The sequence below is a fragment of the Manduca sexta genome, chromosome 16 (assembly GCF_014839805.1).
Source record: "Manduca sexta isolate Smith_Timp_Sample1 chromosome 16, JHU_Msex_v1.0, whole genome shotgun sequence".
Lineage (NCBI taxonomy): Eukaryota > Metazoa > Arthropoda > Insecta > Lepidoptera > Sphingidae > Manduca > Manduca sexta.
In genome coordinates, this window is record NC_051130.1 from 4,911,487 (window position 1) to 4,938,720 (window position 27,234).

The following is a 27,234-nucleotide window of genomic DNA, read 5'->3' on the forward strand; positions in this document are numbered from 1 at the left end:
GGATATAATTGAATAATTGAAAATAGTATAAATTATTTTCAATTATTCGAATATATCCATCTACAATCCATTCATAACCGAGTACTGCTAATATTATAATTATTGTAAATCACTAATTTCGAGGTCGATGATCGTTCTGTCAAGTGTCGGCAGAGTAATGACTTGACACATGACAGCTGGCAGGAGTTATCAATGACAATTTGTACTTGATTGATCAATTCAGTATTTACTGTTCTAAATACATCTGGGTTTCAGTAATTGAAAAATTCTATGAAAACACATAATTATTTATGTAATGCCTGAAATGTGTGACGGTTTATGTGGGCATGATGCTACAACGGTTATTTCGCGGTCGACTGTCTTTTAAACTGTATTTAATTGTGACTTTAATTGCAATTGTCTCTGTATGTGGTTACATATTTCCCCTTTTTCGCTTATATTCAATCGCACCAGTAACGGTACCTTCAAACTCACTGCCTCGCTCGTCGCGACATTTGTCCAAATTGATTACAGTAGTGTTCCGTCAATTCGAAGATTTTGAGAACGATGTTGCCGACAGCGTCCAATCATTCGTGTCGGCGTTTCCAAATATGCCGGTGGTTATTATATGCGAACGGCCGCCGTACCCGCCGTTTCCGTTCTCGGCGACTAACGAAACCCTTCGAAATGTGAAGGTGGTATCTTTAGAATTGAAATTGAGTATGTCGCCGCAGGAATTGAATCCTTTAACTTTCATTTCGACGGAGTTTGTGTTATTTGTACCTGATTCGACCAGGGTTCTTCGCCGTGCCCTTCAGCAGGCCAGTGTGGCGGCGACAGCAAACCCTAATCAAGCAGTAGCTATCAGTGTGGGTAATGTTCATTTGGTATGCCAACAAGTCACTTGGAACTATGTTGACTGGACTCTTCACTACACTAAAGATGCATCGGGCAAGATTTGTGATGCTGTGCACGGCCAGCATGCCCTGTTGATCAGGACTTCATTGCTCAGTAAACTTCCACAGCCATTTGTTTTGCCGTTCCCTGAATCTTTGTATTTACAAACAGCAGTGAAAAATTTCAAGGTCAGTTTTGAGATATTACATACTTTCTCATTGAAAAGTTTTCTTATTAGAAATAAAAATATTAAATGCCATTAGTGTTTGTGTAAAAAAATAATTAAATACATTAAAATAAAACAATTTTTGGACTTCATTATGGTTTTTTATAATTTGATTTTCTCCCTAAGTTTGGAAAGCTGCAGTGATAAAGAAAATCATGATGTAAAAACTATGATAAAATCTCTAAAATAGATTTATTTCAATGTCTAACTTTCATGTAAACATCGCAAATCATCAAAAATATTATTCATGTTTTTTTCTGTCCATAATAAGCAACAATTTATACACAATTATAACACATTTTTTTTAAATAATTGTAAACATGCTAATAAAAATAATAAAATATTTCAGGTCCAAATATCAGATAGCAAGCTAGGCTTTGGTCGTAGTATGCTGAAGACACCTGTAGCCAAGCAGCGAGCCACTAGGCATATGAGAGATCATCGGCTAGCGTTGTACCGGCAGCTCGGAGTTAAAGCACTTGTTAGAGAAGATGGCAGGGTGCAGTGGTATGGATGTAAAAGGGAGACACAGGTATATATGTTATTATTTGCGTTTTATTTAAATAAATTGAGGATGCAAAATATGTTAACAGTATTAAGAATTTGAGTAACTTATTTACTAATCTTCATGGTGAAGTACTTTACTTGAAAATTTACTACAGCATTTGGATAAGGTCAACTTTAGAATTGTTTGCATTGAACCTAATACAACAGATTTTGTGTTATATGGTGATATAGTTGAACGTGTAAGGGCATGATTTAATGTTTAGGATATATATATATATATATATATATATATATATATTTTAAATTTTACTTATTCTATCACCGATTCATCTTTTTACGTAGTTCTAAATTTCGTTATTTTATTATGTTGCAGCGATGTTTTCCGTCAGTGCAAGGTACGCCGTCTTACATCTTGTCGGGGAGGAACACGCCGCCGTGCTGCCGCCGCAACATGCGTCGCGTGGCCGGGCACGTGTTGCGCGCGTTGTTGCAAGCCGGCGTCAGATGTTGGCTCGAAACTACGTCATTACTCGGCGCTGTGATTCGGTAAGAAAGTTTAGTTACATGACCTGGTTATAAAGGGAAGCAATCAAGGGTGCAACTAGAAATTATCGAATTATTATAGGCGTAATATCAGAATTTGATACCTGGCTACGGCACAATCTGAATTCTTTCTCACGAATTATTTATTTGTTTCAGTAAGATTTTGGAATTTGTCTCGTAAAAAAGATAACATACTTACCTATTTAAAAATTATAACTTTTAAGCTTCAAATGCGCGTTTCATTCATAAAACAAATATCATTTTAGGAGCGACATTCTACCCTGGGCAGAACACGTGGAAATCGGCATCCACTCATCGGACATATCGCGCGTGCCGTGGCTGCAGCGCGGCGGCGCAGACGCAGACGGGTTCGTGTGGGAGCGCGCCACCAAGGGCCACTACTATAGGATAGCGTACTCGGCTACAAACAGAGTGTATGTGCTGGTGTTGCCGTTCACGCCGAGGAATGGCACCATGTGGCCCGCGGACTGGGTGCTCGCACATCAGAAGGAGTTTCCCGAACGGCATTTGCACCCGCTTGCGCAGGTAAATTATCATTTTGACCAGTTTTATTTTTTTAACCTTTTCAATGTTGGACTCTTATGGTTAGCGTCGAGTAGATTGGCCAAGTTGAATCGAAGAATCGTATTAATTCAACTGCTACACATCATCTGAAACTGTTTTCAAGAGGAACGCATCACGATGCGCCGTGTCGAGTCACCCCTCTTACAAGATTAACGCGAGTCGATTCTGCTCTAGTCGACGTTAGCCATGAAATACATAACAAAAAAACGGAATATAATAATATAATCATCTCATTATTATTGAAAACAGATAGCCTTCGCGGGTCGTCAAGCGCCGGCGCCGAACGACGCGCGCGCATTCCTCGACCTGAAGTTAGGCCCGAACGCAGTCGAGAGGTGCGATAAACTCGGACCTAAGCTTTTTTACCCTTAATTCTTCTTTTTTGACGTTACGATGGGTCCTAAGTGAAATTTCGAAGCGGTAAGTTTTATTACTGAAGTAAACGAACTTGATAGAAAGAATTTTCGAAAATTTTTGGACAGGTTTTGTCAGGTTATTCTAAGAAATGTGCACAAATCCAAGCATCAAAGTTTAATTCCACATCCTTCTTTCTTCGGATTCAATAACATATATATTATATTATATCTCATCTGACTGGATTTCCTCTCAACACACCATTATGTGAATTTGAAATGGAAGGAAATTCCTTCTTGTGTCTTATCAACAAAAATTTACACCCTCTCAACAAAACCACCTATGGTCTTTTACAATAAACGATCCCAATCGCTTTTTTCAGTTGAAAATTTACCAATCAAAACAGTTTTTTACATACTTATTTTTATGGGTTTATTCTTGATAGAGTTGAAGATTGCAGTTGTTCATTAAAAATAGACGCTAGAGAATAAACTTTGTTAAAATTGCACAAATCGACGGCTTAATCACCCGACACACAGCTCGACCTAGTTTCCTAGGACCCATCTACAAATACACTGTGATATGTATTCGCTTTTAGCATCCTGTGAGATTTATGAGCATTTATTATAGCACTTTACATATTATTTTGCGATTTCCTTATAGATTAGGTTTAGGAAAGTACTTGAAGTATGCCCTTATATTTTGTTTTCTCACCTCGTCTTAAAGATAATTTTAGTGTGATAATTGCGCGTGCGCATTGATTTAATATAAGAATATATAATAATATGCCTGAAATGTGTAATATGGACATTTATTTATATTATTGTTTTTAAATATTTCAATGATATTGAATTGAAAATAAAGTGATAACTGGATAATAATAAATAGTAATCTCAAGTGATCGAACATCTTTCTAATTAGGAAGTTCGCCAACGACAACTTATTGTAGCAAATCGGAGATGTTATGTGCAGATATCAATACTTTACTATGTATACAAACAGCCTTTTAACGCATTCGATAATTCGGTCGATTATTAATCGATACAATCGCGATATTGGGTTTTTTTAGTCAGTATCAGCCCAGAGTCTGGAATTTGACAACTTTTTTAAACGGGTGGGTGGTTTAAACTTTAGTAGCGATACTCAATCAATACAATCGTATGTTTGCATCGATGCTAAATCGATAGTATATGATTATGTTGAAACTGTATTGTTTCTCTGAAAACTTATTGTTTTTTTGAAAATATGTGAAACAAAAAATAGTCTTATACGATAACTCGGTTAAGGAATGAGCTGCGGCTATATGCGAACTTCCTATGTAACTATAGTAAACCAATTAATTGTTTCAATATATGTGGCGCTAACATCTTAATAATCGTAATGCCTTTCAGGGCTGTGAACTTGAGGCCTTTATACCCAATTTAATTTGATATTTTTATGTTTTTATGAAAAAAAAACACGATTGTCGAATGTCCTGTATGTAGCAATAGAGAGGTGTTCCAGAAATAAATAACGAAAGTAGTAATGACTACTTGTACCGATAAAATTCTTAAGTCCCATTTCATATTTTTTTTTTATTAACATGCGCATGCGGCATTAAAATGCGAAATATTGAGTTCGCGTTCAATATTAGGCGCATCGGGCAATCGGGATCTCAATTATTTTAATTTTAATTATGGCTAAAAGTCTTGGTATTGATGAGAACTGAAAATAGGTTCTTTTTTATCTATACTCCGTGCTTTTCTTTTTATTGGTGCAAGTGGTCATAAACTTAACAATCTTGATTTGTAAATGGAAATGTTTATAGGAATATATTTAATATGGGGGAAGCAATAACAGTATATTACCTAATAAATATTATTTGTTAAAATTTTTCGGCGTTTATCAATGATCAAAAATATATTTTATTAGATTAACGTTTAGATATCGAAATTTATGAAACTTCGCTTGTTATTTAAAACTAGTTTGTAATTTTGATCTCGATAAATTCTAGTCATAATAGATGTAATATTTCTGAATATTGTAAATGTCAGAATGACATTGTTTCGTTTTTAGAGTTTATAAAGTGTGTCGCAATAAATTTGTTCAATTATTATGGAGCTCTAAATTAGGGCTATTTTGAATATTGTAATTATTATAATTTAAGTATTATTTAAATACAACAAATTAAGAAATAATAATGTGTTTTATTTGCATGAAAATATCAATTAAATCAAGTAGGTATTATGATAAGTTACTAAGAACTAAAATAAATAATAAATAAAAAAAGTAAATTGTTTAGTCGTCATCAAACTTCTCATCCACTACGCCGGTTTGGTAGGGCGGGTCCCGAACTAAGCTGAGAAGTTTGTCAAGCTTCATGATCTGAAAAAAAAAAGTATCAGAAACATAAAATTTATTATCTGTGTCATCTATGCACTTTGATGAACAATGTTTACTGTGCGGTTACTTTTATTAGGACTTATTATGTATCTCTCTTTGTTTTAATTGTAAACAATACGTTATATGTCTAAGGATCGCCAACATCTGTTTAATAATTAAGTATTTATTTTCCAGTATTTTCCTAAAAGGCTGAAATATGCAAGCTCGTGGTATCATTAAAAGCTATATGAGAGATGATCTATAATCTTACACATCTTTAAACCTTTTTGGAAGGAGGCTCTCACCATGCCAACCAACCTTATATCCGTTGCTATGTAGGTATTTGTTTTAAGGAACCGAGTTCAAAAGTATGACTTATAGTTCTTACTTCTTAGGTAATCTAGTGACAGTTCACTGAATTTGTTAACACGTCATCTTACTTATTTATGGAGATTTCCACAATTTATTAATATAATTAGGTACAAAGAAAATTAAGAACATTACTTAGTTGATTATAAAATCTGTTTAGCGCCTAATCGTACCAATTTTTTTTTCTTACATAACACTTCTACATAGAAACAAATGGCATTTCTAAGAATTTTAAGGTCAATTAATTGTTAATTTTTTCGGCCCGAGTCCATGGAATATTCTAGAATTTGTTTACACACCTGTAATGTTCGTTGATCCATTCCTTGGGCTTTTTTAGGCGGTTTGCACATAACTCGAAGATTAGGGGATAATTTTAGAACATGACATGTTCCTCTGAAAATACAGATTTTTTTGAATTAATAATAATTTAAATAAAAACAAAAAGAGGTCATATTATAATATAGACTCTAATGCCTCCAGAGAGATTTGAACTCTCGACCCCTGGTTTACAAGACCAGTGCTCTAACCCCTGAGCTATGGAGGCCACGTATGGTGAAGTAAAATAAAGAAACATTTACAATAAAATATTACACCACCGTTTGATTTTTAGTACATAATGCATATTTAATAATTAAGTAATTAGATCATTAATTATTTGCTTTAGAAGAAATTATGAGTAATTTAAGTTTTATAATGATAAAATAAATTAACTTTTTTATTATTACTTGAAACAAAGGAAAGTAAATATTGAGGTAAATAAATACCTACAATATTTCTTCACCAGGGCCTAGGCATATGCACTTAATATACTATTTGATATATAATGGCGCGGCGCAGTGACTTCGCAGAACCTTGTATTACATTTTAAATAGAATATAGTGTCCAATGTTGAATGCGTTTCCGACGATCGCCAGAACTATGCCGGCCTGTCATGCTGGATTTTCACTGGCTGAACGCGAGATTGGTTACTATTGCGGACTTATTATCATAATATTATTGTGCACGGTGATTGTTGACCATCAGAGTATAAAATATATCAATGTAGATATATTGCTGGTGGTAGGATATTTTTTATATCGGCTCGGATAGCACCACCGATACCACCAGATAGATACCACCATACACATGGTGTTAAAACCTGCTATAATGGCCCACGTAAATGTGACGCGTTCCGGGATCAGCGTGTGTATATCCGGGTCCAACAAGCCGTCATAATTGTGTCAACTGCAGAGGGGTAATCGTCTCTCGTCAGTCGACATTCTATTGGACCCCAGTCCACTTACCATCAGGTGCAGTGGGGTCACTTTGCCGTGCCAGTATAGAAAAATATATATGATAGGTATCCTCCTATTAGTGCAACCATGTAGAATGTTTGCACATTTACGTTTACCAATTGTATTTATATACATAGCATGCAGAATTAAGTGCATATTTAAACAACTGTTAATAATAGAAATACCTTCATAGCAAATGTAGTAGCGCATCGTTTCAAATAATTTGCATTCCTTTATACGAACCTTAATATTAGGTGTATAAACAAAAACAAACCTTGCTATCGACGTATTAAAATACCTACTAAATACTTAATTATTGTATATGGCTTAGAAAAGTTTATTAAAAATCGATTGGGATAAGTTTGAAATAAAAAAGTGTTAGGCGGTTACTTAGTATCTCCACACACGATGACCGGCAGTCGCATATTGAAGTCGATTCTCGTCAACTTTTTAGTCTTCTTGGAGACCACAGCTTGCACGCAAATCGGCCGATATTTGTTTACATTCAAATCAAATACGTAAACCTGCAAAATTCACATTAATCAATAAATAGCATATAGGAATTCTGTGGAAATTTACAGAATGAACATTAGAAGCGACTTGCTATTTCGATTTACATTTAAAAGAGCGGAAATACAGTACATCGTCAATACAATTTAACATAATTGCTGATAACAAGTATTACAAAGGGAATTATATAGATGCAACTGATACGTCGATGCGTCATCCCATTCAAATCGTGTTTGAACCAAGGACGCCGGCTGATAGTAAGCTATACTATGCTAGTGGTGCGTGCAAAAATCAATACCTTCCCGTCGGCGGTGCAAGCTGCAAACACGGTGCTCGAGTACGGAGCCCATTTGACATCTCCGACGGGCGATCCCAATTCGAACATAAATAGAGGCTCGCTAAAAAGTTTATATTGTTTTAATTACTTATTTTTACGTGTACTTAACGTTACTAGCTTTAACGGTGAAGGAAAATATCGTGAAGAAACCTGCATACCGGAGAATTTTTTTATAAATAATTTATGTATTTATTTAGGTATGTGTAGTCTGCCAACTTACATTAAGGCAGCGTGGTGGAATTAGGCCTAATCCTACTCAGTAGTAAAGAAGGCTCGTACCCAGCAGTGGGACAGTATATAATACAGGGCTAATATTATTATTATGTTATTAATTCAATTTAATATTATAAAAGATAATTATTGTTTAGTTTATATTTTTAGGACTTACACTTTGACTTTAAGAAATTTTAAGCTTGCTAGTAATTAGATTAAAAAAGGGCTATCCTTTTTTGTGCCTCATAATATGATATGATATAAAATAAAATATAAACTTTATGTTTATCTACGAAATGTTTATAGTTTTATTTCATAGAAAATGAACTATAATACGTTTTTAATATTTCAAAACAGTTTCGCATCCTATATTTCATACGAGGGAGAACTTTCAATTCCAATCTGTTCCAATAATATCCCCATGAGTTGTTCACTCTAATGGAATAAACAATTAAAATTGTGAAAAAAATGCAAAAGTAAATATGTACTTAATTATAAATAGGTACTCACTCCCGACCATCCTCCCATATCTTGACCCTCCAATCGCCCGAACACGAAGCATAGATACTATTATTGAAGTAATTATAGTTGATCCTGTACACGGGCATGTGGTGCGCCTGCACCGACGACACGTAGTTCCTGTTGTATTTCAAGGAACATGTGTGGATCATACCGTCCTCTGTGCCCACCATGAAGATGTCTGGCTTCTCTGGATGGAAGCAGATGCAGCTGCCGCAACCTGGGTGTCGAAGGCGTTATAATAAGAGTTGAAATAAAACCTGAACACCACACACCACCACCACCACATCCATAGAATACAAAAAATACTTAAAATCTAGATAGAAACTCTTACTATTAACAGTGATGAGCGTCCCATCAGGGCCTGGTATCGGCGGCACGTTGGATGTGAGCGTGATGATGGTGGTGGCCTGCAGCTCGCCGGGCATCACTGCCCACTGCACCACCCTGCCGTCTCCAGAGATAGAGAAGAAAGTCGACTCGCCGTCTATCAGACGAGCGCCCCATCTTATCTGTTTATTAGTTTGAGGTTTTAATATAATTATTATTATCATATTCAATCACATGAAGTCCATTGCTGACTATAGGCCTGCCCTAAAGATTGTCAGACGGACCTGTTGAAAGCGGCCTGCATCCAGTGTTCCTGCGACATTTATCAAATCGTCTATTCACTTTGCAGGTGGAAGTCCAACATTATCTTATTATTATATTAAAGAAGAATAGGAAAGACATTAATATTCTATTCACTTTCATTAATTTCAATAATTGATGGATACTAAAATATGAAGATGGAGAATTCATATAAACCAACAGCAGCGAGAAGTTTTGTATTTTTGGCGTCCCTTTTCAACAAAGATACAAAGGTGAAATTGTAGCTAATAATATTAATGTGAATCTTATGGCACAGTTCAGGAGTAAAATATTTTGTTTTCTTCACTTACCTCCCATACAATATTACTGTGTTTATCTCGAACCGAATCTGATTTGTATTGATATGAAGATTCGAGGGTCAACTGGGCGTTGTACACGCACACATTACCATCATAAAGACCTGGAAACAAAACATCCATGTTAATACGTATAGCTTCATTCCACTTAATTGGCATTGTTTTATTTAAAAATGAATGACGAGGCGAGCAAGTCACTCGGCTGATGGTAATTAATCGAGCAGTAAGGTACAAATCTCGGTATGGTACTGCGCTCGTCACTCTTAAACATTAGATGTGAGCTTCAAGTCTATCAGAAATATCTTACCAACGCATATGAGATACGGCGTTTCCTTATATACATCCAGGCAGATGATCGGAGACTCAGTTATGACAGCGTATTCAGGATACGCTGGGTTCTTAATGCTGTACAGGCATAAGCACCCGGTCTTTTGCTGGTTAGTGAAGTCCACTGCAAATTATAAATAGTTATTACTACTTAGTCAAATAAAATATATTCAAAGATTGAGCAAATTATTTTACTACTCGATTCGCGACTCCTTAATATTATGCTCCTTGCATAACATGTATAAATTTTATATCTAGTTCTGTAAATATTTAATTTTTCTTCTAACTTTATCCCAGAAAGACTAGACTTTTCTACTGTCTCTTAATCTACCCATAATACAATAACTGTGGATACTAACACGACCCGTATGCAACAGTGAATAAATCTTGATAATGTGGGTTCCATTGAAGATCGCAGACAGCGTGGTTCCTCATCGGTTCATATTGGAACTTCCACAGAGGCAGCAGTGAGCCCATACCTTCACGGAACTCGTCTGACGGATCGTCCCAATATCGGTAGTCTTGAGCTGTATAACACACGATAAGAACACTATAATATTTTTAGATGTCAATATAATTAACACAAATGCGTATCATTCCGTGAAAATATATGCTGTAACAGCGTAGGAAATTGGAGTGGGCAGGTGACAGAAGAATACAGAGAGAGATAGGTGCAATTTTATTATGGTCACAAACTAAATTAGTTTCTAATTGAATTAAAATCAAATATTGTAATAGAGTATATTACTTTTCTCAATATTGTAGTAAGAGCCACAACAGGTACAAACGTGATCAAGAATCACATTTTACGAAATTAAAAGTCAATATTAAAAAAAAAGGCGGCGATAAGCTAGTTGGTTGTGGAACGGACTGCTGAGATGGATGTCCGCAGGTTCAAATCCTAAGGGCATACACCTCTGAATTTTCTAAAGTTATTTGTGTACTCTTTGTGAATTATCGCTTGCTTTAACGGTGAAAGAAAACATCGTGAGGAAACCTGCACACCTGAGAAGTTCTCTATAGGAATTTTGAGGATGTGTGAAGTCTACCAATATGCACTAGGCCAGCGTGGTCGACTAAGGCCTAACCCCTCTCAGTAGTAGAGGAGGCCCGTGCCCAACAGTAGGACAGTATATAATCATCATCATCATAATCATCTCAGCCACAGAAAGTCCACTGCTGAACATAGGCCTCCCCCAAGGATCTCCACGTCGACCTGTTGGAAGCGGCCTGCATCCAGCGACTTCCTGCGACCTTAGCCAGGTCGTCCGTCCACCTTGTAGGCGGGCGTCCGACCTTTCGCTTGCCTGTACGTGGCCTCCACTCTAGAACCTTTCGACCCCAACGGTCATCGGTTCTTCGAGCTATGTGTCCGGCCCACTGCCACTTCATCTTGCTAATCCTATGGGCTATGTCGGTAACCTTTGTTCTCCTACGGATCTCCTCATTTCTGATTCGATCTCGTAGGGAAATACCGAGCATAGCCCTCTCCATAGCTCGTTGAGTGACCTTGAGCCTCCTAATGAGGCCCACAGTGAGAGGCCACGTCTCGGTGCCGTATGTTATCACTGGTAACACGCAACTATCGAAGACTTTCGATTTAAGGCTCTGAGGTATTTTGGACGAGAAGACGTTGCGAAGTTTCCCGAACGCTGCCCAACCGAGTTGGATTCGACGATTGACCTCTCTCTCGAAGTTGGACCTGCCTAGCCGGACCACTTGTCCTAAATAGACATATTCGTCTACAACTTCGAGAGTCGAGCCCCCAACTTCGATGGTGGGCACAACATGGACATTCGACATGATCTTCGTTTTGTCCATGTTCATTTTAAGACTCACCTGTTGGGAGACTCGATTAAGGTCTTCGAGCATAGTGCTAAGGCCTTCCAGCGATTCTGCCAAGACTACAATATCGTCGGCAAATCGAAGGTGAGTGATATACTCGCCGTTGATGTTGATGCCGAATCCTTTCCACTGAAAGAGTTTGAAGGCGTTTTCCAGCGCGGCAGTGAACAGTTTCGGAGATATGACATCTCCCTGTCTCACGCCTCTCTGTAGTGGAATAGCCTACGTGCTCTGATCTTGTACTCGGACCGACATGGTGGCGTTATTGTATATACACCTCAACACTTCGATGTACCGATAGTCAATGTGGCACAGCTGGAGAGACTGTAGCACAGCCCAGGTCTCGATCGAATCAAAGGCAAATCAAACTATGAGAAATCATAGTCCACAAACGCTAAGCAAAGCGGCAAGTTATACTCCTCGGTTTTTTGTATGACTTGCCGAAGCGTATGAATGTGGTCTATAGTACTAAAGCCTTTTCGGAAACCGGCTTGTTCGGGAGGCTGGAAGTCATCAAACCTGCGTTCGAGACGATTTGTGATGACCCTCGAAAACAACTTATAGATATGGCTCAGGAGCGAGATGGGCCTGTAATTCTTCAGCAAAGTGTTATCACCTTTTTGAAGAACAGTACCACCACGCTCCTGCTCCATGCCTCTGGCGTTGAACCCTCGAGGAGAACGGAATTGAAGAGCGTCTGAAGGACTTTCAGTATTGGCGTTCCGCCCGCTTTCAGAAGCTCTGAAGTGATTCCGTCCTCACCCGGCGCCTTGTTGTTCTTAAGTTGCTTCAGGGCAATCTCAATCTCCCACAGGCTGATGTCCGGGATATCATCGCTAAAGTGTCGGATCAACTCGGCTCTCGGGTCTTCAGCCGAGCTAACAGTCGGTTTGGCAACCGAGGTGTAAAGCTGTCCGTAGAACCTCTCGATCTCCCTTAATACCTCTGCCCTCGTCGATACCATTCGGCCGCCGTCTGTCTTCAGCCTAGACAACTGGCTTTGCCCAATAGACAAGTCTCTTGCAAACACTTTGGAGCCTCCGTTCCGCTCAATTGTCTCTTTAATGCTCACAGTATTGTGAGCACGGACATCGTGTCGCAAGGACTTCCAGATCCGTCTATTGAGCCGCCGATATGCTTCGGCGTCATCGGAAGACTGCAGCGCCATAGATCGACGTTCGGCCTAGAGGTCAAGAGTGTGGATCGAGAGTTTTTGTGGTCTATCTCTACGGTGAGGTCTAAAATACTTAGATCCCACCGTATGGACAGCTTCTACCAAACCGCTGTTTAGCTCGTCCACTGCAAGGTTATTTATTATTATTATTATAATAATAAATAACCCTGCAATACATGGCTGATATTATTATTTATTATTAAAAAAAATCCTTATAAACGGACCCAAAATTTTACATACCTATGTCATCGTAGATGTTCTGATTGACGAGTCTCTCGAGGACCGTCCAAGCCTCGCGGATGCGCTGCGCTAGTAGTTCATCGTGTATTTGTTGCGCTGATTTTGCATGTTTCGCCGCTTTCTTGCGCAGCTATGATTGTAAATGAAACCAATTTGATAAATGCGACAAATATTTCATAGTTTTTTTAGACTATAAAATACCTAAATTTAGACATTTATTAAGTAGTTGCTCGTGGCTTCGCCTGAATAAACAGCCTTTCCGCTATAAAGCCACTAAAACTGCACAATGCTAGTGCTATCTATTTAAAAAAATCAGTTTATAAATTCCATGCTTTTCCATGGAAGGAAACTATCGTGATAATATGTGTTTATTCAGAACATGGTTTAAACATTTGGCAAATATCATCCAAATCTGTTTACTTGTTTTGCGTCTACTTCTAACAAATATGCAAACTTTCGGAATTACAATATTATCTATTAAGAGTGGTCCAAGATAAGAAGTAACTAGTAAGATACTATCTCAGTTCCTACTGAAGTAATATTGAAGGACATGAGTGATATAGCATACCCGTTTTGGTTTTTCTTCTTCTTTCTCCCGTAATTTCCTGGCGTAATCTTCTTGATAGTAGTCGAATATGATGCACTGGAGAGCTGTCGCGCCGTAATTCGCTCGAGGCGGTGGTATGGTTTGCGTATCCACAGACTATACAGAAATACATGCAAACGTACTATATTTAGACATTAAAGTCAGTTAAGGTATAGTTAAAAAAGTGCTTTTCCATTTTGTGAGGCACTTTATGCAAATGGTAAAAGTCGTATGTTACCTTATGTAAATTATTCTAAAATTCGAGATAATACTATACTAAAACTTTAATACTTGTTTCGATATAGAGTTTCAAATTAAATTAAAATTTGCACTAACCCTTCGTGGAAAGTTGTATGTTAGTGCGGCTCTTTCGCAAAAGTTGAATTGATTCGCTAGTTTCTTTACGCGTGGCTTTATTTCAATAACTTCTTCGTCCCCACCCCCTCGAGCTTCTTCTCCTACAAACAATGCCAAGAAATTAGGTATATTTTGATTAAATAAATAACCTTGTAAAAATACAAGTTTTTGATATTCTAAAAAACATGCAGGTTCAAGCATAAAATGAATTAAACGTGGCTAGTTATTATAAAAGTATTAGTTACTACTTATTTAAGATGCCTACTTTCCTGCCCAAGGATTTTGAAGTTGGGCTTCGTTTTTACATTTTCTTGGAAACTACATAAAATGCCCAAAATATTTGTATATTTATAACTACTTATGCAAGCACCTCTATATTTTTTTGTATGTGTAAACAAATAGAACATAATATAAAAAAAATATCATCTGATTTTATATTCGAAAATGCGTATAAGTGTATCAATGGGCGACTGCTATTTAACTTGTACGTTATCTATTGAACTTACTTTCTTCGGGTTCAGCTTCCTCGGCGCCCTCTGCCAGTTCTCCCTCCTCAGCACCGACATCTGTTGGCTCTGCGGGCGCCTCGCCACCTTCAGGCTTCTCTTCTTCAGCTACTGCATCTTCTATTTAGTGACATTAAAATAGTATCCTTATTATAGCTAATGACATTGTAATTAGTTTTAGTTAAGGCAGCACTTCAGTTTGTTTGTATCACTCTTTGTTAATTGACACAATTTGAATTTGATAATTTATTATCTGATATTTTATTGAGTATAAAACAAATTTCGAGAATAATATATTGGCTGGAATGAATTATTTTTGACAAATTTTATTTAAGTAGGTATTTAAACAAGAAACTAATTATTTAGAGTAATAGTCGTAAATACTAAATGATTCCAAATGATCTGACGAATATTGGACCCGTTTCTGAAGAGGTTCATAATTTATACCATAAAAACGTAATTTGCACTATGCGCCTTTTATAATAAGTTATATTTTATTGATACTCACAACAGGACAAACTTAAGATTTAGCTCATTGCGCTATTGCAAGATCTACGACATCTGAATCAAAACTTTATACGCTACCTTCTCCTTTACCCTCTTCGGGTGGTGGGGGTTCAGGTTCAGGTTCCTCCTCTTCTTCTTCTTCAGCACTGGACTTCTTGACCTTCGCTCGTTTCGGTCCAGCGTCATCGAATCCCACCATACCTAATAAAGCAATGTTATGTTGCTAATTGTTGGAAAATTAATCCTTTTAATGTTTTTGGAAATTGCCACGCGCAGTTTATGCTTGTTCTTTTTTGGACAGTCAAGTTTTTTAAAGTTCATACATATCTTTAGCGGGAACTTAGTTACATAAAGAATTAAATTTAAAGAGGCTAAATACTTACTGTTTGAAGTCAACTCGTTATTACGTATAAGTAGGCAACTATTACTGAAACGTTGATACAATCTTTGTAATCACGCAAGTACGAGAGATATCTCGCATGTAAAACAAGAAACTGGATTTTGAGACATAATAATGATTTTATGTCGTCAAAATCAAAATAAAATTTACAGTGGTTCCTCGATTTAATAAATAAGGTTTGTCTATTATCTATCTGAAAAAAGGGATAGTATTTTCTTGTCTTATTACTCACCATATCCTGCAGCAATTTGTGCTTTCGCTTCGTCAGAATCCTTTCGAATAGCTGTACCTTGATATATGTAGAGAGGATATGCTTTTCCAAACGTTGGTTTCGGTTTAGGTACAAAACGTCCTTGACCATAATGGTAAGCTACCTCATCGGCTACCCATTGAAGGTTGATGGTAGTCAAAACACGACCTACTTCTTCTTCTAGGTCCTGTGAAAATGGAATCAAGTTGTTTGATAAATTTTAAGGGAAGTTCTATGGCGTATAAGCATATTCTTGTTATAAAAGGCGCAAGAAAAAAAAAACAAAACACATGATATTATAACTCTTAAATAAAACTGTTTTTATTACCGCGTCTGGAACATCTTCCTGATCTTCGGGTTTAATAAGGGAGCGAGGTTTAAGCCAATCAAGAGCGTCATCTTCAACTAGGTTACCGCGCGATTTCGAAGTAACCTCCTTCTGCTAAATATAAAATTAATAAACAAATGTTACTTTAATCAATAACAATTATTTTATGTGAAGTGAGGTTACGCACATCTAAGCACTGCAATGTTTTTTTCACAAGCACTTTCTCCTCATTCATATTAAGAGCCCTTTTTATCATAGACTTCAGCATTTTGGGCGTAAAAAATAGCGTCTCTTTTATAAATAAAGAAATACACAAGCACGCAAGCGTCTGGTGGCAGCAAATGAAACACTGCTTACTGCTTAGTCTTCTAAATGTTTCAGGAATTCGAGCGAATTTATGGGTAAATATTGTAGAGATATTTGCATATTGTTTCATAGGTCTTTATTGGGCACGATCATGTAACTTGACTATAAATTATGCGAGGCACTTTAGCCAAGCGAAGCAAGCGTAAACAAACTATTAAACCTTTGCGTGTTTGAAGCATGCCCGGATTCTATCTTTATTCGTTTAATTTGTGTAGCCTCAGTTTTACGACGGACAAAAATAACGCATACTTACTTCGGAATCGTTTTCTGAGTCTGACGACATAATCACATGAAAAAATACTTATATTGGGTCTCATATGTGTATGAGAGGTGTTTCGCGACTGCCGTGTTTATGGCATTAGCAATGCTTATGGCCTATGTTTGAAAAGTGTAAACTGCATTGCACTGTAGCCGTCGGTACCTATTGTACCTTACGCTAACTAGTCTGTAATGGTAACTTAAAAATAGTTACAGTATTTTCTGAATGTATTTTATATTTACATGTTACTTATCGTACTTTTGAAGTCAGTTTCGTCACTTTAGAAGTATCATCTGTTAATAAAAAATGTTGTACACACAAATTGATTTTACGGATTGATTTTGATGGATGGTGGCACGTGATGATGGATCAGTATTATACAGTCCGAATACATTTTTACCATCTAACTTTTAAGTATATTATCCAGTTTGAAATAAATTATTTTGAATACCAGGCTACTAATTGAAATATTTCCAAATAGAATAATGGTTTACGGTTTTCCAATTTGATTCCAAAAGAACTCTAGGTATACGATACAGACTTTTTTACATTATGTAAGTTAATTCTTTCCAATTTATTAAAATACTAAGTATACTAGAAATTAATTAGGACTAGATACTTTGAATTTGTCTTGCTGTCTCTACAAAGTTTGTAAATTACTTCCATTGGTCGGGCGTGTCACCAAATTCTAATTAGCCCCCGTGTCTGACATCAGCTAGCACAGCGCTATCACGAACCCTGCTGAATGCTGAGCATTTAGATTAGCCTTACCAATCAACTCTGGCATTTGACCCTAGTTAGCTGCATACAATAGACGTACCGCAATTTGAATACGAAAAATTAAAAAAAAACGTGTGATTCCGTAATTGGCGAATAAATTAAATTTTATTCTGACAAATATTATTTTTATTTAGATAGTAAAAATGTATTTTATCTTAACTTAATGAGAATCTATTTTTATCCCGGCAGTTATGTAATTTCAAAGCAAGTGCCTTTCCACTTCTCCGTAAATATTTGTATCGCTGTCTTAAATTTTTATTATCACACAATATAAAAATAGGAACGTCAGTCGTTTCTGTACAAACATAAAATCGTTTACGATTTTTGTATTATTCCGAAGCGTTGTTGTTGCGTGTTAGTAGCGAAATGATACTCGATCGATTACTAAACATTGTGCGTTGATAACCTATCGTGATAATAACCATTATAATAATGGTTTCCTCCTAATATTTCCATGGGGTTCATTATTATTCTAAACTTTGCCACGGCATGTCGGATGCAGCTCTTACAGCGACGGCACATGATCGTCGAAAGGTAAGTTGAATTTAGTTCTATTTATAATTCTTGTTTCATCAATTTGTAATTTGTTATATTTTGATTACCTTTTAACAAATGTCAGTATCGTGGATTTGTTACATTTTATAATATGAGTAGTGCTGTTTGGAGATTGTTTTTGTCTAGGTTTCTCGTATGCGAGGGTGCGAATGGCAGTTACACCCGGGATGTCTATTTCAGCTGCCCAGCAGCATTATAAGACTGTCTCAGAGAGATGAGCGCAATGTAGTTGAACACAGTGCTTTGTAGAACGTTCTGGATGATACTACTGTTTATCAGTAACGTTGACGTCATTCATATGTTTATAAAAATATCCTTATTAAGTTAGTTTTTGCTTTTTTGCCTCGCATACTGTTATAATTATCTTATTATTGGTGTTTTCTATAGAGTATAACAGTGTGTAAATTTTGTGCATGTCATTGATATTTATTTAAATATTGAACTTCAAATAATTCAGGTACTTTTTCCTACTTTTTACATTATTCTACTGACATTTATCTGTCCTTGTTGCGATGTAATTTCAAAAGCTCATGTGTACGAAGCCTTAGCGATTAAAGCTGGTTTTGTGACAATTTCTTCACTAAAACACACACTAAACTAAAGACAGGGTCACATGGCGTGAGTTCACATTCACAAAAGAATTATTTCTATAGTAGGTAATATTATATGTATATGTTCCTCATTCGTGCCTAGCCCATATTTTAATTAGTTTTATTCAAAGAATGAACTTACTCTTTATCTATGGTTTTGTGTAAGTAAATAACTACCTATCTATCCTTCCCAATAGGTAATACTTACAATCACTCTTTTTTTGCTGCGTAAAAACGCTTTATTGCTGGAGGACTACTTGGGAGCTCTCATTAGCTTTCGTTGACGAATGACATACGTTATATACCTAACCTAAATGGATGTACCTATTTGTAAATATCATATCATTCTACAAAACTCAATCATCAGACACGATAGTATAAAATATTTCTATAAACAAACCTGCCCCCATATGTCCAAACCTATCAGTGATAAAGACAGACACAACAAGCAAACACATATGCAGGTGTTAGAGGACACACACAAACAGATCGTTAAAGACGTATGTACACTATGTACACATTTCACAAGCTACGTCCTAAGGACGGTTACTCACTCGCAGCCGTTTTAGGAGAATGCCCAGAGATTTCTCCGTGGATTTATTCCGCCAGAGGTCTGGCAATCTAGGCTTACTCGAGCCTTGCGGGCTAGGCATCTAAATCAGGTAGCAAAATATAATTTGGTCGTAGTTTTGTGTTTGTATTTTTGGCTGACTTTTGTGCAAATTAAATATTAAATATTTGTATAAAAAATTCTGTAAAGTCTCGATAGGCGTTCGTGGTTTTCGAGAGGTACATAATATGTATGTAAAGTACGTGATAAATATGGTAAACTATAAAAAAAATATATTATGTTGTCGCTTGTTTAGGTTAGGTACAAATGTTATTCTTATTAGTCAAAAATACAAATTACCAATCACCTGTAAAATAAAAACATATATTAGTTTGCTAATCTTTAGGAAATTAGCGGCAATGTGTTCGTGCCATAATTCTGTAAGGTATTACGTCCACCGACGGAATCTTTTGTAGGTACTCTAGTATTATATATAAATGTTCACAATAAGCTTTTTAATAATGGAAATACAATTATGTTAATAAATATTTGTTTTGAGGATTTCCAAATCCATCTTTAATTAGCATTAGTGTTTCGTGATAGTATTAACATTAATTATATACGGAGATTAGTCAATTCAATAAGATAAAATTATATTATTTAGTTTAACGTGGTATTAAATATTTACAATTGTATAATTAATAAATATTACATTTTATATATTTGAACATGTAAATTTTTTGTTTCATAAATTATATAAATATAACACATATTAGTTTTTGAGTAGGTCTTGACTTGTTTGTGAGGAAACTGGAAAGGCTATATCTTTTCAGAACTACGATTTTAGTAGTCACGGGCCCGACTCCATGAAGGCTGTAAAGTGTTCAAAACGTTTGGAGACAATAATAATTTAAATAACCGCGTCAAAATCCGTAAATCGTTTTATTTCAATGTCTTACATTCGCGTAAATATAAGAAATCATTGTAGACAGAGGTCGCCATCTGGGCAGATACAAATATCTTACCACGAGCAATTTTTTTATTATGGCGTTTATGGGCTATAATTTATAGATTAAAAAAAATAACATTAACTAAACATATAAATCTTATAGATCTACTATCCGCACTTCTTATAAGTTTGTAAAAGGCTATCAAGTATTTTTGCAAAATATTGAAATTATTTAATTATTTCTTTAAAATAATAGTCTGAATAATTTAAGCCCGTACCAATCTAGAATTACATATCATGTAGGTACAAATTTTTTCTGAAACTATGTTGTTATTTAATATTTCGGTCTAGCGTGTTCATCTCATACATAAAATATTGTCAAAATATTTATTACATTTACTTGATTATTATAAATAGACGTCTCTAATGAGCATAGGGGAATGTTATATGTTTAAACAAAATAGTTAAATACAATAAATACTTTGTGACATGGTTCGTAGGCCTTTGTAACGCCTTACGTGTGTTTGGTCGATATACTTATGTAAGTCTCTTTTATTCTACACATTTGCGACGTACTAAATTATTTTGAATAAAATATGTATAAATTATTAGAACACGTTTACAAAAAAATTAATGGTTTTTTTTAGTTAAAAAAATAAAATAAATTTAACAAAAAGCTACATTAATTGTAATAATAACTGACGCAGCTTACCTTCTTCGGTGCCATAACTAATTAGCCGAGAAAAACAATCATTAGTTAAATAATAACAATAAAATAGAACACCGAAAATATCGCTTAGCTGAAAAAGTTTGACAAATTCGTAAATAAATTCTCAGGTACGAGCTAGAGGGTTTTCGGTGCGCGCGCAGGCCCCGGTTACCATGACAACGAGGTAGGGGGCGGCCGGAGGACCTCAGTCTAGTATCGCAAAGAGGTTTGACGTGTTTTGGCTAATACCTCAAAGCTTGGATAGAAGTGTTTATCTACTGTAACAGGTATAATGTTCATTATAATTTATATCTGTAATTGTTTGCAATTATTATAAGATATTAGACAGCATAAAAACATTATTATCGTGTCCATTACGAAATTTTATAACACAGGATTTCTAGGCATTACAAAGGCGTATTGAAATGTTAACTGTGTAAGGTACGTTTGAAATTAAAAAATATAACATTGCATTTAATTTTAGTTGATTATAGAATGCTAAAGCGATTTTGAACTTCTATAAATCAGCTCATGTATCAATTAAAATGCCTAATGAGTTTCTAAAATTAATTAATAGTTTAATTTTTTTTTTAAATGTCCCAATTATTCGTTTATGACAAAAAATTATCGTGAAATTAATTGCATGTGCTTATAATGATTGATCATTGATGCTGTGAAGTTAGAAAAACTGCATGCTGCAGCCACGCTTTTAATCAATAATATTTCCCGTCCATTTATGCCCGTATCTATAATTTTAACGCCCGCTCCTCCCACCTCTGTATCATTGGAGGCTGCACGCGTTGCGAATTATTTATCTTTAGCTACAGATACGTCATGAGATTTTTATACACTTAGAGCTTTGTTTGGAGTTCATATTCTAAAATAAAATAAAATTATTAAGGTTTATAGAAACCATTAACTATAAAGTAATCCAAATATAATCATTATTTTTTTTTGTCTTAATGCTCTTATAAAGCTTTCATGGATTTGGCTTACATACTGGGCTTAAATATCTTTTACGCAAATTATAGGACGGATATATGAACGTTTGAAACCACAAACTATTGGCTGTTTTAATTCCGCGGCAATTCTTTATTACTAAAAGAAAGTGTTGACATTTTTTAATATTATTTTCATTGTATCGTCTCACTTGATTTGCCGCTGCTCTTTTACTAAATGAGCTACGGACTTGACCTCTTTTTAAACCGACTCTGTTTTTATACAATTCATATTACAAATAAATATTTATTTTATTAATTCACCGTTTTTAGTGCCTCAGTTGTTACCAAGGGGCGCCCAGGTATCTAGGGTAGGCCCTGTATTGCATTGTTGTCACTGTGGTAATGTGTATGGTAATTTCAGAGTCATGTAAGGTATGTACCTGTGATTTGAGAATCATCTTTAAATGTGAAAATTGAAGACATAATATAGCAAAATCATTGTTTAAATTGTTGTAGCGTTTTATATTAGTCTCCCATCACGTAGGGCGTACAATTCTAAAAAAATTAAAGAAACTTGCTTTAGGTGTGACGTAGTTGCGTGTCCTCGCACAAATGGGCGCAGCATATGCGTCACCCCGCGCAAGCTCTAATTTCATTTAATCTATCCTTCAATAACTTTACGCTTATTTACTCCCATCTTATTTTCTTTGCACTTTACATTTACCAGTCACTTCTAGAAAAGCAGTAAAATATTTTGTTGTAAACAAATCCTTCCTGTTATCAAGGATCCGTTTTCGGCTACAATGGTTGTCTGTAAACAATTGAAATACCGCCCATAACTTAGCATCGCAAGCCCTTACATGGCACCACTGCGACTCCTGCAAGATCGACAGTGGTACTCATTTTACGGCGCCGGTCGGTGAAGCTCAATCGGTCTTTGGAAGCACTAATCAGTCTTAACATGCAATGAAATTAATTAAATAGATTGGAAATACAACTATATACTTATGCCAATAATCACACAGTTAATTATGCCCTTCAAATCGGAATAACAATGGCTGCTTACTGCTGCTTTAACAACGAATACACGAAGCAGTGGTACTTATTATCTTTCTGAACAGACTGGGGTAAGAGGCCTAATAAATTTCATTGATCAGTGTCTATAGATATTTTTTTTCTTTCCAGGTGAATCCGTAACCGTCTAGTTGTATAGCAGCCATGCTCGCGGCAGAGGAGGATCGTCGGAGGCAGCTGGTTCCTCTGCTGCCGGACCCTGAGGACAGCGGCATCGACAGCGACGCCCCGGAACGACCTAATTTGGATGAACGTCGTGTGCCCAGAAGCCTAAGATTTCTGGAGGTGAGACCATATGGGGGTTAGAATTTTTATTGTTAAATATAATTAATTAAGGGGGTACATATTAAAAAGATTGCCATCGCCTAATAATACCAATTATAAAGAGGAAACTGGGACATTACAGGGGTTCCGTCATCTTATCTTTTCAAGTGCCCTAGTAGCCTATTTTAGTCGTGAGTGTATTTTGGTTGAAAAATACATCGATGACGACATTAACTCCGAGAACAAAAATAATTAAAAATTGACGAAAAAACATTCAGAATTTTATTTAGTGTTAAAGTAATACAAATTCAAATAATATTTTACTCTTACATGCTAATTATAATGTTTCAGCTAAGCGAGGCAAGCGGTAGCAGCGACGAAGAATCCGGTGAAAAGTCCTGGTGGCGCAGACCGCAGAGGAAAAACAATCAGCAAAATGTACGGATCAGTTTTAGTATTTAAATTATATATTATACTTTTACTGCCTCGTTGGCGTAGTTATATTATGGTATAACTGTAGTGCTGAGATCTGGGGTTCGATCCCGGGTCGGGCTAAGTGATACTGGGTTATTCCACTCAGTATTAGCTCGGAGATTGGAATTTGTATCCGGCATGGCGATAGGTTCGTCCCTTATCACACGCGTATTCCGTCCAGCAGTTGCATATCAGCCTAACCCGTTGGGGATTAAATGCGTTAATGTGTATTATAATTTATTCTAGTAAACCATTAGATGGTATAATAGACTAGAAAATTAAGATTGACAAGTTGCTGGGCTGAAAGCTACATCCATACAAGCGAGAAAAGGGTACACCATCATTAATTTATGCCGTTACCATAAACCTCATTTTGATTTGTTGCCATATTAAGTAATATTACATACCTTTTTTTGAGCTTTATGAATCCTAGTTAGTATAATATTTTGTATGATCATTTTAGAACGTGATGGACAACCAACCCCAGCCTATAAATCAGATGCGATGGCAATCAAAGTGCCCGAGGACGCATTCAGACGACGAGACCAACCCAGACCGCGCGTCACCACCGCTCTATGAAGTGGAACTGACAGCTTCCGATGAAGATGATGATGCATCTGTACTAGAACTTGTCATTCCGATGCAATCTCGACGTACAAGGGTGCCAGCTTCATCGCCGAAGAAAATAATAGCCAACTGTTTGATCTGCACGTTCCTTTGCTGCGTGAGGAAATAAAAATGTTGATCTGCCAAAAAGGTTAGGGATTCCAAATACGTCAATGTATTGCATAAACCTTGGTGATCTTATTTATTTCTAAGACAAACAGAAAATTAATGATAATAAAATAAATTCAAATGAAGGTTCTTCATACAATACAGTTTCCACTAATAGGCAATGAATACATAGAAAGAAAGAAGAAGAAAATTAATTAAGTTTTTAAGTACTTATTTTGTTTAAAGATTTTGTATGAGACGATCTTCGATTGTTATTATGTCCCCAGGTATTTGAGTAGGCACTGAGACTTATTACACTCACATTCCACAAATTTGGTTTGCCTTTGCTGACGTGTTTGGAATTGTTTAAGTTATAGTCATTGACGTTATTTCAATCGCCAATTCTCCGTTGCGAAACGCTCTTTCATATTTCTGCGAAAAAGCGTAGTCAATTACAAACTTACCTATATAACGTGACAGCTTTAGAATTGACGGCGGAAATTACTTCATATTAACCGTAAAATTGTTGTCTTCGGTGTCAATAGTAATTAAACGTATGTTATTCGCAATAAGAAGAGCATAACCGACAATTTGGTTATAGATATTTTTGTCAAATAACGGTACTATACATTTTAATTTGTGAATTTAACGGCGTAAAAACATTTTGTAACAAAAAACCGACTTTGTTATAGCTATGTACGATTATTTATGAAAATGGCAAAGAAATTCCTCCTCATAAGACATACATATCTTAGGCAGTAAATATAGGGATAGCTGCGAGACTATAGGTCCCAAGATCCAGCACAGGTCATACTAAGAACTAAAAGATATGCGAATCGCGCAAATATTTGTTGCTGTGAGGCTGGGAATTGCGAACGCTTGGTTTTCAAACGCTTTCCGCTAGCAATGTCATGAGGGCTGTAATAACTCAAAAGCAAAATATAAATTCAGGGCCTATTTCTGCATATCCGAGTACTGAAATGCTACCTATATTTCAAATAAAATACTTCAAGGCGGCTGTCAAACTCAAAAGTAAAACATAAACTCGGCTTGCTTCACCATATCTAAGTATATTAATGCTCTCTATCTGTTATAATCAGGCTAAATTTAAAAGTCATTGTTTACTAGGGTGTTAAATAAGCTGTTGTCATACTGATAAGTATCTTTACGTTAGCCGTCTAATATGTTAATTGGCAGAAATTTTACATCGACGCGGTGGATCAGACCCTAATTATTTAAAAGTGTACTTTTTGCAATGAACATTATATTATTATGTTTGCTTAAAAAATAATGTTACTTTCGCATTAATACTTGCATAATAGATGTTTAAAACCGGGACTTAAGGAGAATAAAAGAATGGGTTTAAATTTATCACTTAGTAGTGCTTAGTACGTGGTTGATGTAAATTGAGAATACTATTTAGATATGAAAATGTTTCACTTATTATTTTTCATAAAATTTTCTACAAATCTCAGCAAAAATCTTGTATGTTTATATTTTTATAATATAATTTATTATAGTGTGATGATATTTTGTCAATTAAATATTGGTTGATAATTATCAAAGTTACAATAAATAAAAATAATGTAGCCTCAAGTTTTCAAGCATAATTTGGGGTCATTGTATTATAATCTTAATTATAATTATTATCTATAGGTTGAGAATCAAAATACAGTCCAAAAATTCTAAGACTGATTCGAGCCTAAGTTTTGTAGATTTTGTTAAAGACCAGTGACCTAACATTGTGTATTTCGATAACTACTATAACTTTCCTTAATAATTATTATAATAATACTTATAATAATACTTATAATAAAGATGTTTCGTAATAAATGGCACGGAGATGCATAATATCTAAGTAAGTCTGAATAGGAATGAGAATATTGTGATCTGTTCGAATAACATGAGATAGGTGTTGTTATCATTTATTAAGGAAGTATAAACTTCATTAAACATATTGCAGTTGTAACAGAATAATATATAAATTTATTTAATAAATTTCAAATAAGGAGCAAATACTTACATTTCAGTACATTTTTTTAGTGGAGAATTTCCTTTCAATAAATTTTTAATTTGTCAAAAATACTTTCAGTTTTAATTACTATAAGGTTATGTCACTGGTCATAAAACATCTTAAAATATCATTTAAGTACCTTTGTATTATATTATTTTATAGTTTTAAAAAAACTACTGTCGTTACATTGTAATATTTCATGTGAAAAAATTGTGTCAAATCTAATAACATTATTGTTGTCATTCAAAGATAATGTTACTCTTAAGTTTTAATTTCTTAAGAAGTTACGATTAGTTGTAAGAATAATTTATGTAAATCTCTTGTTCGTAAATAAATGGATATACTAAAATACTCAGTGTATAATTTCAAAGGCTAGCTCTTTATTAAATTTCATTGTTATTCCATTAACCTAAAAAGAGAGTCATAATTTTAACGCGTTCATTTCAACAAAATAACTTTATTATTTTGAAGTGTTCACTGCTTATTTAAATAAAATCACTTTCAAAAGAAGTTGGCTTAATTTATTATGATAGTCGAGAATCTCAATAATATTCGACTTATTAACCACTAATAGGCTTTGAACGGCATACATATAAATCTTTGCGTGGCTTTTACCAGATTGCTAAAGAAGGATATATTATCTTTGTTCTTGTAAGTGTGAAACCTTTTAAAGCGCGATACTGGCGTTTGTCCCGTCGCGTTGGTTACCCCATAAGCATGCAACTGGTGCCAAATGGAAGGTGCAATTTATCCATGGTTTGCCCAGCTTGTTTCTAACCCTTATATGACACAGAACGAACGAATCAACAAACCTACATTTTTAGTAAATGAATAATATATCGTCTTATAATATT

At 35.4% G+C, this 27,234-nt stretch overlaps 3 protein-coding genes and 1 non-coding gene across 5 annotated transcripts; 2 read left to right on the forward strand and 2 right to left on the reverse strand.

Moving 5' to 3' along the window:
* Window positions 1-193: 193 nt before the first annotated feature.
* LOC115443225 (fukutin-related protein) lies at window positions 194-5,262 on the forward strand. The gene is made up of 5 exons (XM_030168545.2): window positions 194-1,064; window positions 1,452-1,634; window positions 1,983-2,155; window positions 2,419-2,698; window positions 2,987-5,262. The coding sequence occupies exons 1-5, from the start codon at window positions 327-329 to the stop codon at window positions 3,107-3,109; spliced, it is 1,497 nt and encodes a 498-aa protein (XP_030024405.1). The 5' UTR covers window positions 194-326; the 3' UTR covers window positions 3,110-5,262.
* On the reverse strand, window positions 5,257-21,031 carry LOC115443224 (dynein intermediate chain 2, ciliary). The gene is made up of 17 exons (XM_030168544.2): window positions 20,903-21,031; window positions 16,142-16,255; window positions 15,796-16,000; window positions 15,242-15,364; window positions 14,657-14,776; window positions 14,130-14,251; window positions 13,776-13,910; window positions 13,208-13,337; window positions 10,308-10,475; window positions 9,929-10,072; window positions 9,616-9,725; window positions 9,009-9,186; window positions 8,666-8,894; window positions 7,904-8,003; window positions 7,486-7,619; window positions 6,121-6,214; window positions 5,257-5,455 (listed from the first exon to the last, which is right to left on the reverse strand). The coding sequence occupies exons 1-17, from the start codon at window positions 20,915-20,917 to the stop codon at window positions 5,369-5,371; spliced, it is 2,208 nt and encodes a 735-aa protein (XP_030024404.1). The 5' UTR covers window positions 20,918-21,031; the 3' UTR covers window positions 5,257-5,368.
* Trnat-ugu lies at window positions 6,293-6,365 on the reverse strand. Its single transcript has one exon. It is a non-coding gene; the product is annotated as a tRNA-Thr (tRNA).
* Window positions 17,687-26,729, forward strand: LOC115443228. Of its 2 annotated transcripts, none has more exons than XM_030168548.2 (4): window positions 17,687-18,080; window positions 23,026-23,199; window positions 23,530-23,616; window positions 24,116-26,729. In XM_030168548.2, exons 2-4 carry the CDS (start codon window positions 23,059-23,061, stop codon window positions 24,386-24,388), a joined length of 501 nt encoding a protein of 166 aa, XP_030024408.1. In that variant the 5' UTR covers window positions 17,687-18,080; window positions 23,026-23,058; the 3' UTR covers window positions 24,389-26,729. The 2 variants fall into 2 exon arrangements, with proteins under 2 accessions (XP_030024408.1, XP_030024407.1); XM_030168547.2 differs by lacking the exon at window positions 17,687-18,080 and adding an exon at window positions 21,093-21,186.
* Window positions 26,730-27,234: the final 505 nt, after the last annotated feature.

Coding starts and splice junctions, on each gene's coding strand:
- LOC115443228 (XM_030168548.2), top strand. CDS start 23,059: ATGCTCGCGGCAGAGGAGGATCGTCGGAGGCAGCTGGTTCCTCTGCTG. Junction 23,200..23,529: donor GAAGCCTAAGATTTCTGGAG/GTGAGACCATAT, acceptor ATAATGTTTCAG/CTAAGCGAGGCAAGCGGTAG. Junction 23,617..24,115: donor GGAAAAACAATCAGCAAAAT/GTACGGATCAGT, acceptor TGATCATTTTAG/AACGTGATGGACAACCAACC.
- LOC115443224 (XM_030168544.2), bottom strand. Junction 9,726..9,928: donor GCCGTATCTCATATGCGTTG/GTAAGATATTTC, acceptor TTTTGTTTCCAG/GTCTTTATGATGGTAATGTG. Junction 7,620..7,903: donor CTTGCACCGCCGACGGGAAG/GTATTGATTTTT, acceptor TGAATTTTGCAG/GTTTACGTATTTGATTTGAA.
- LOC115443225 (XM_030168545.2), top strand. CDS start 327: ATGATGCTACAACGGTTATTTCGCGGTCGACTGTCTTTTAAACTGTAT. Junction 1,635..1,982: donor GATGTAAAAGGGAGACACAG/GTATATATGTTA, acceptor ATTATGTTGCAG/CGATGTTTTCCGTCAGTGCA. Junction 2,699..2,986: donor ATTTGCACCCGCTTGCGCAG/GTAAATTATCAT, acceptor TATTGAAAACAG/ATAGCCTTCGCGGGTCGTCA.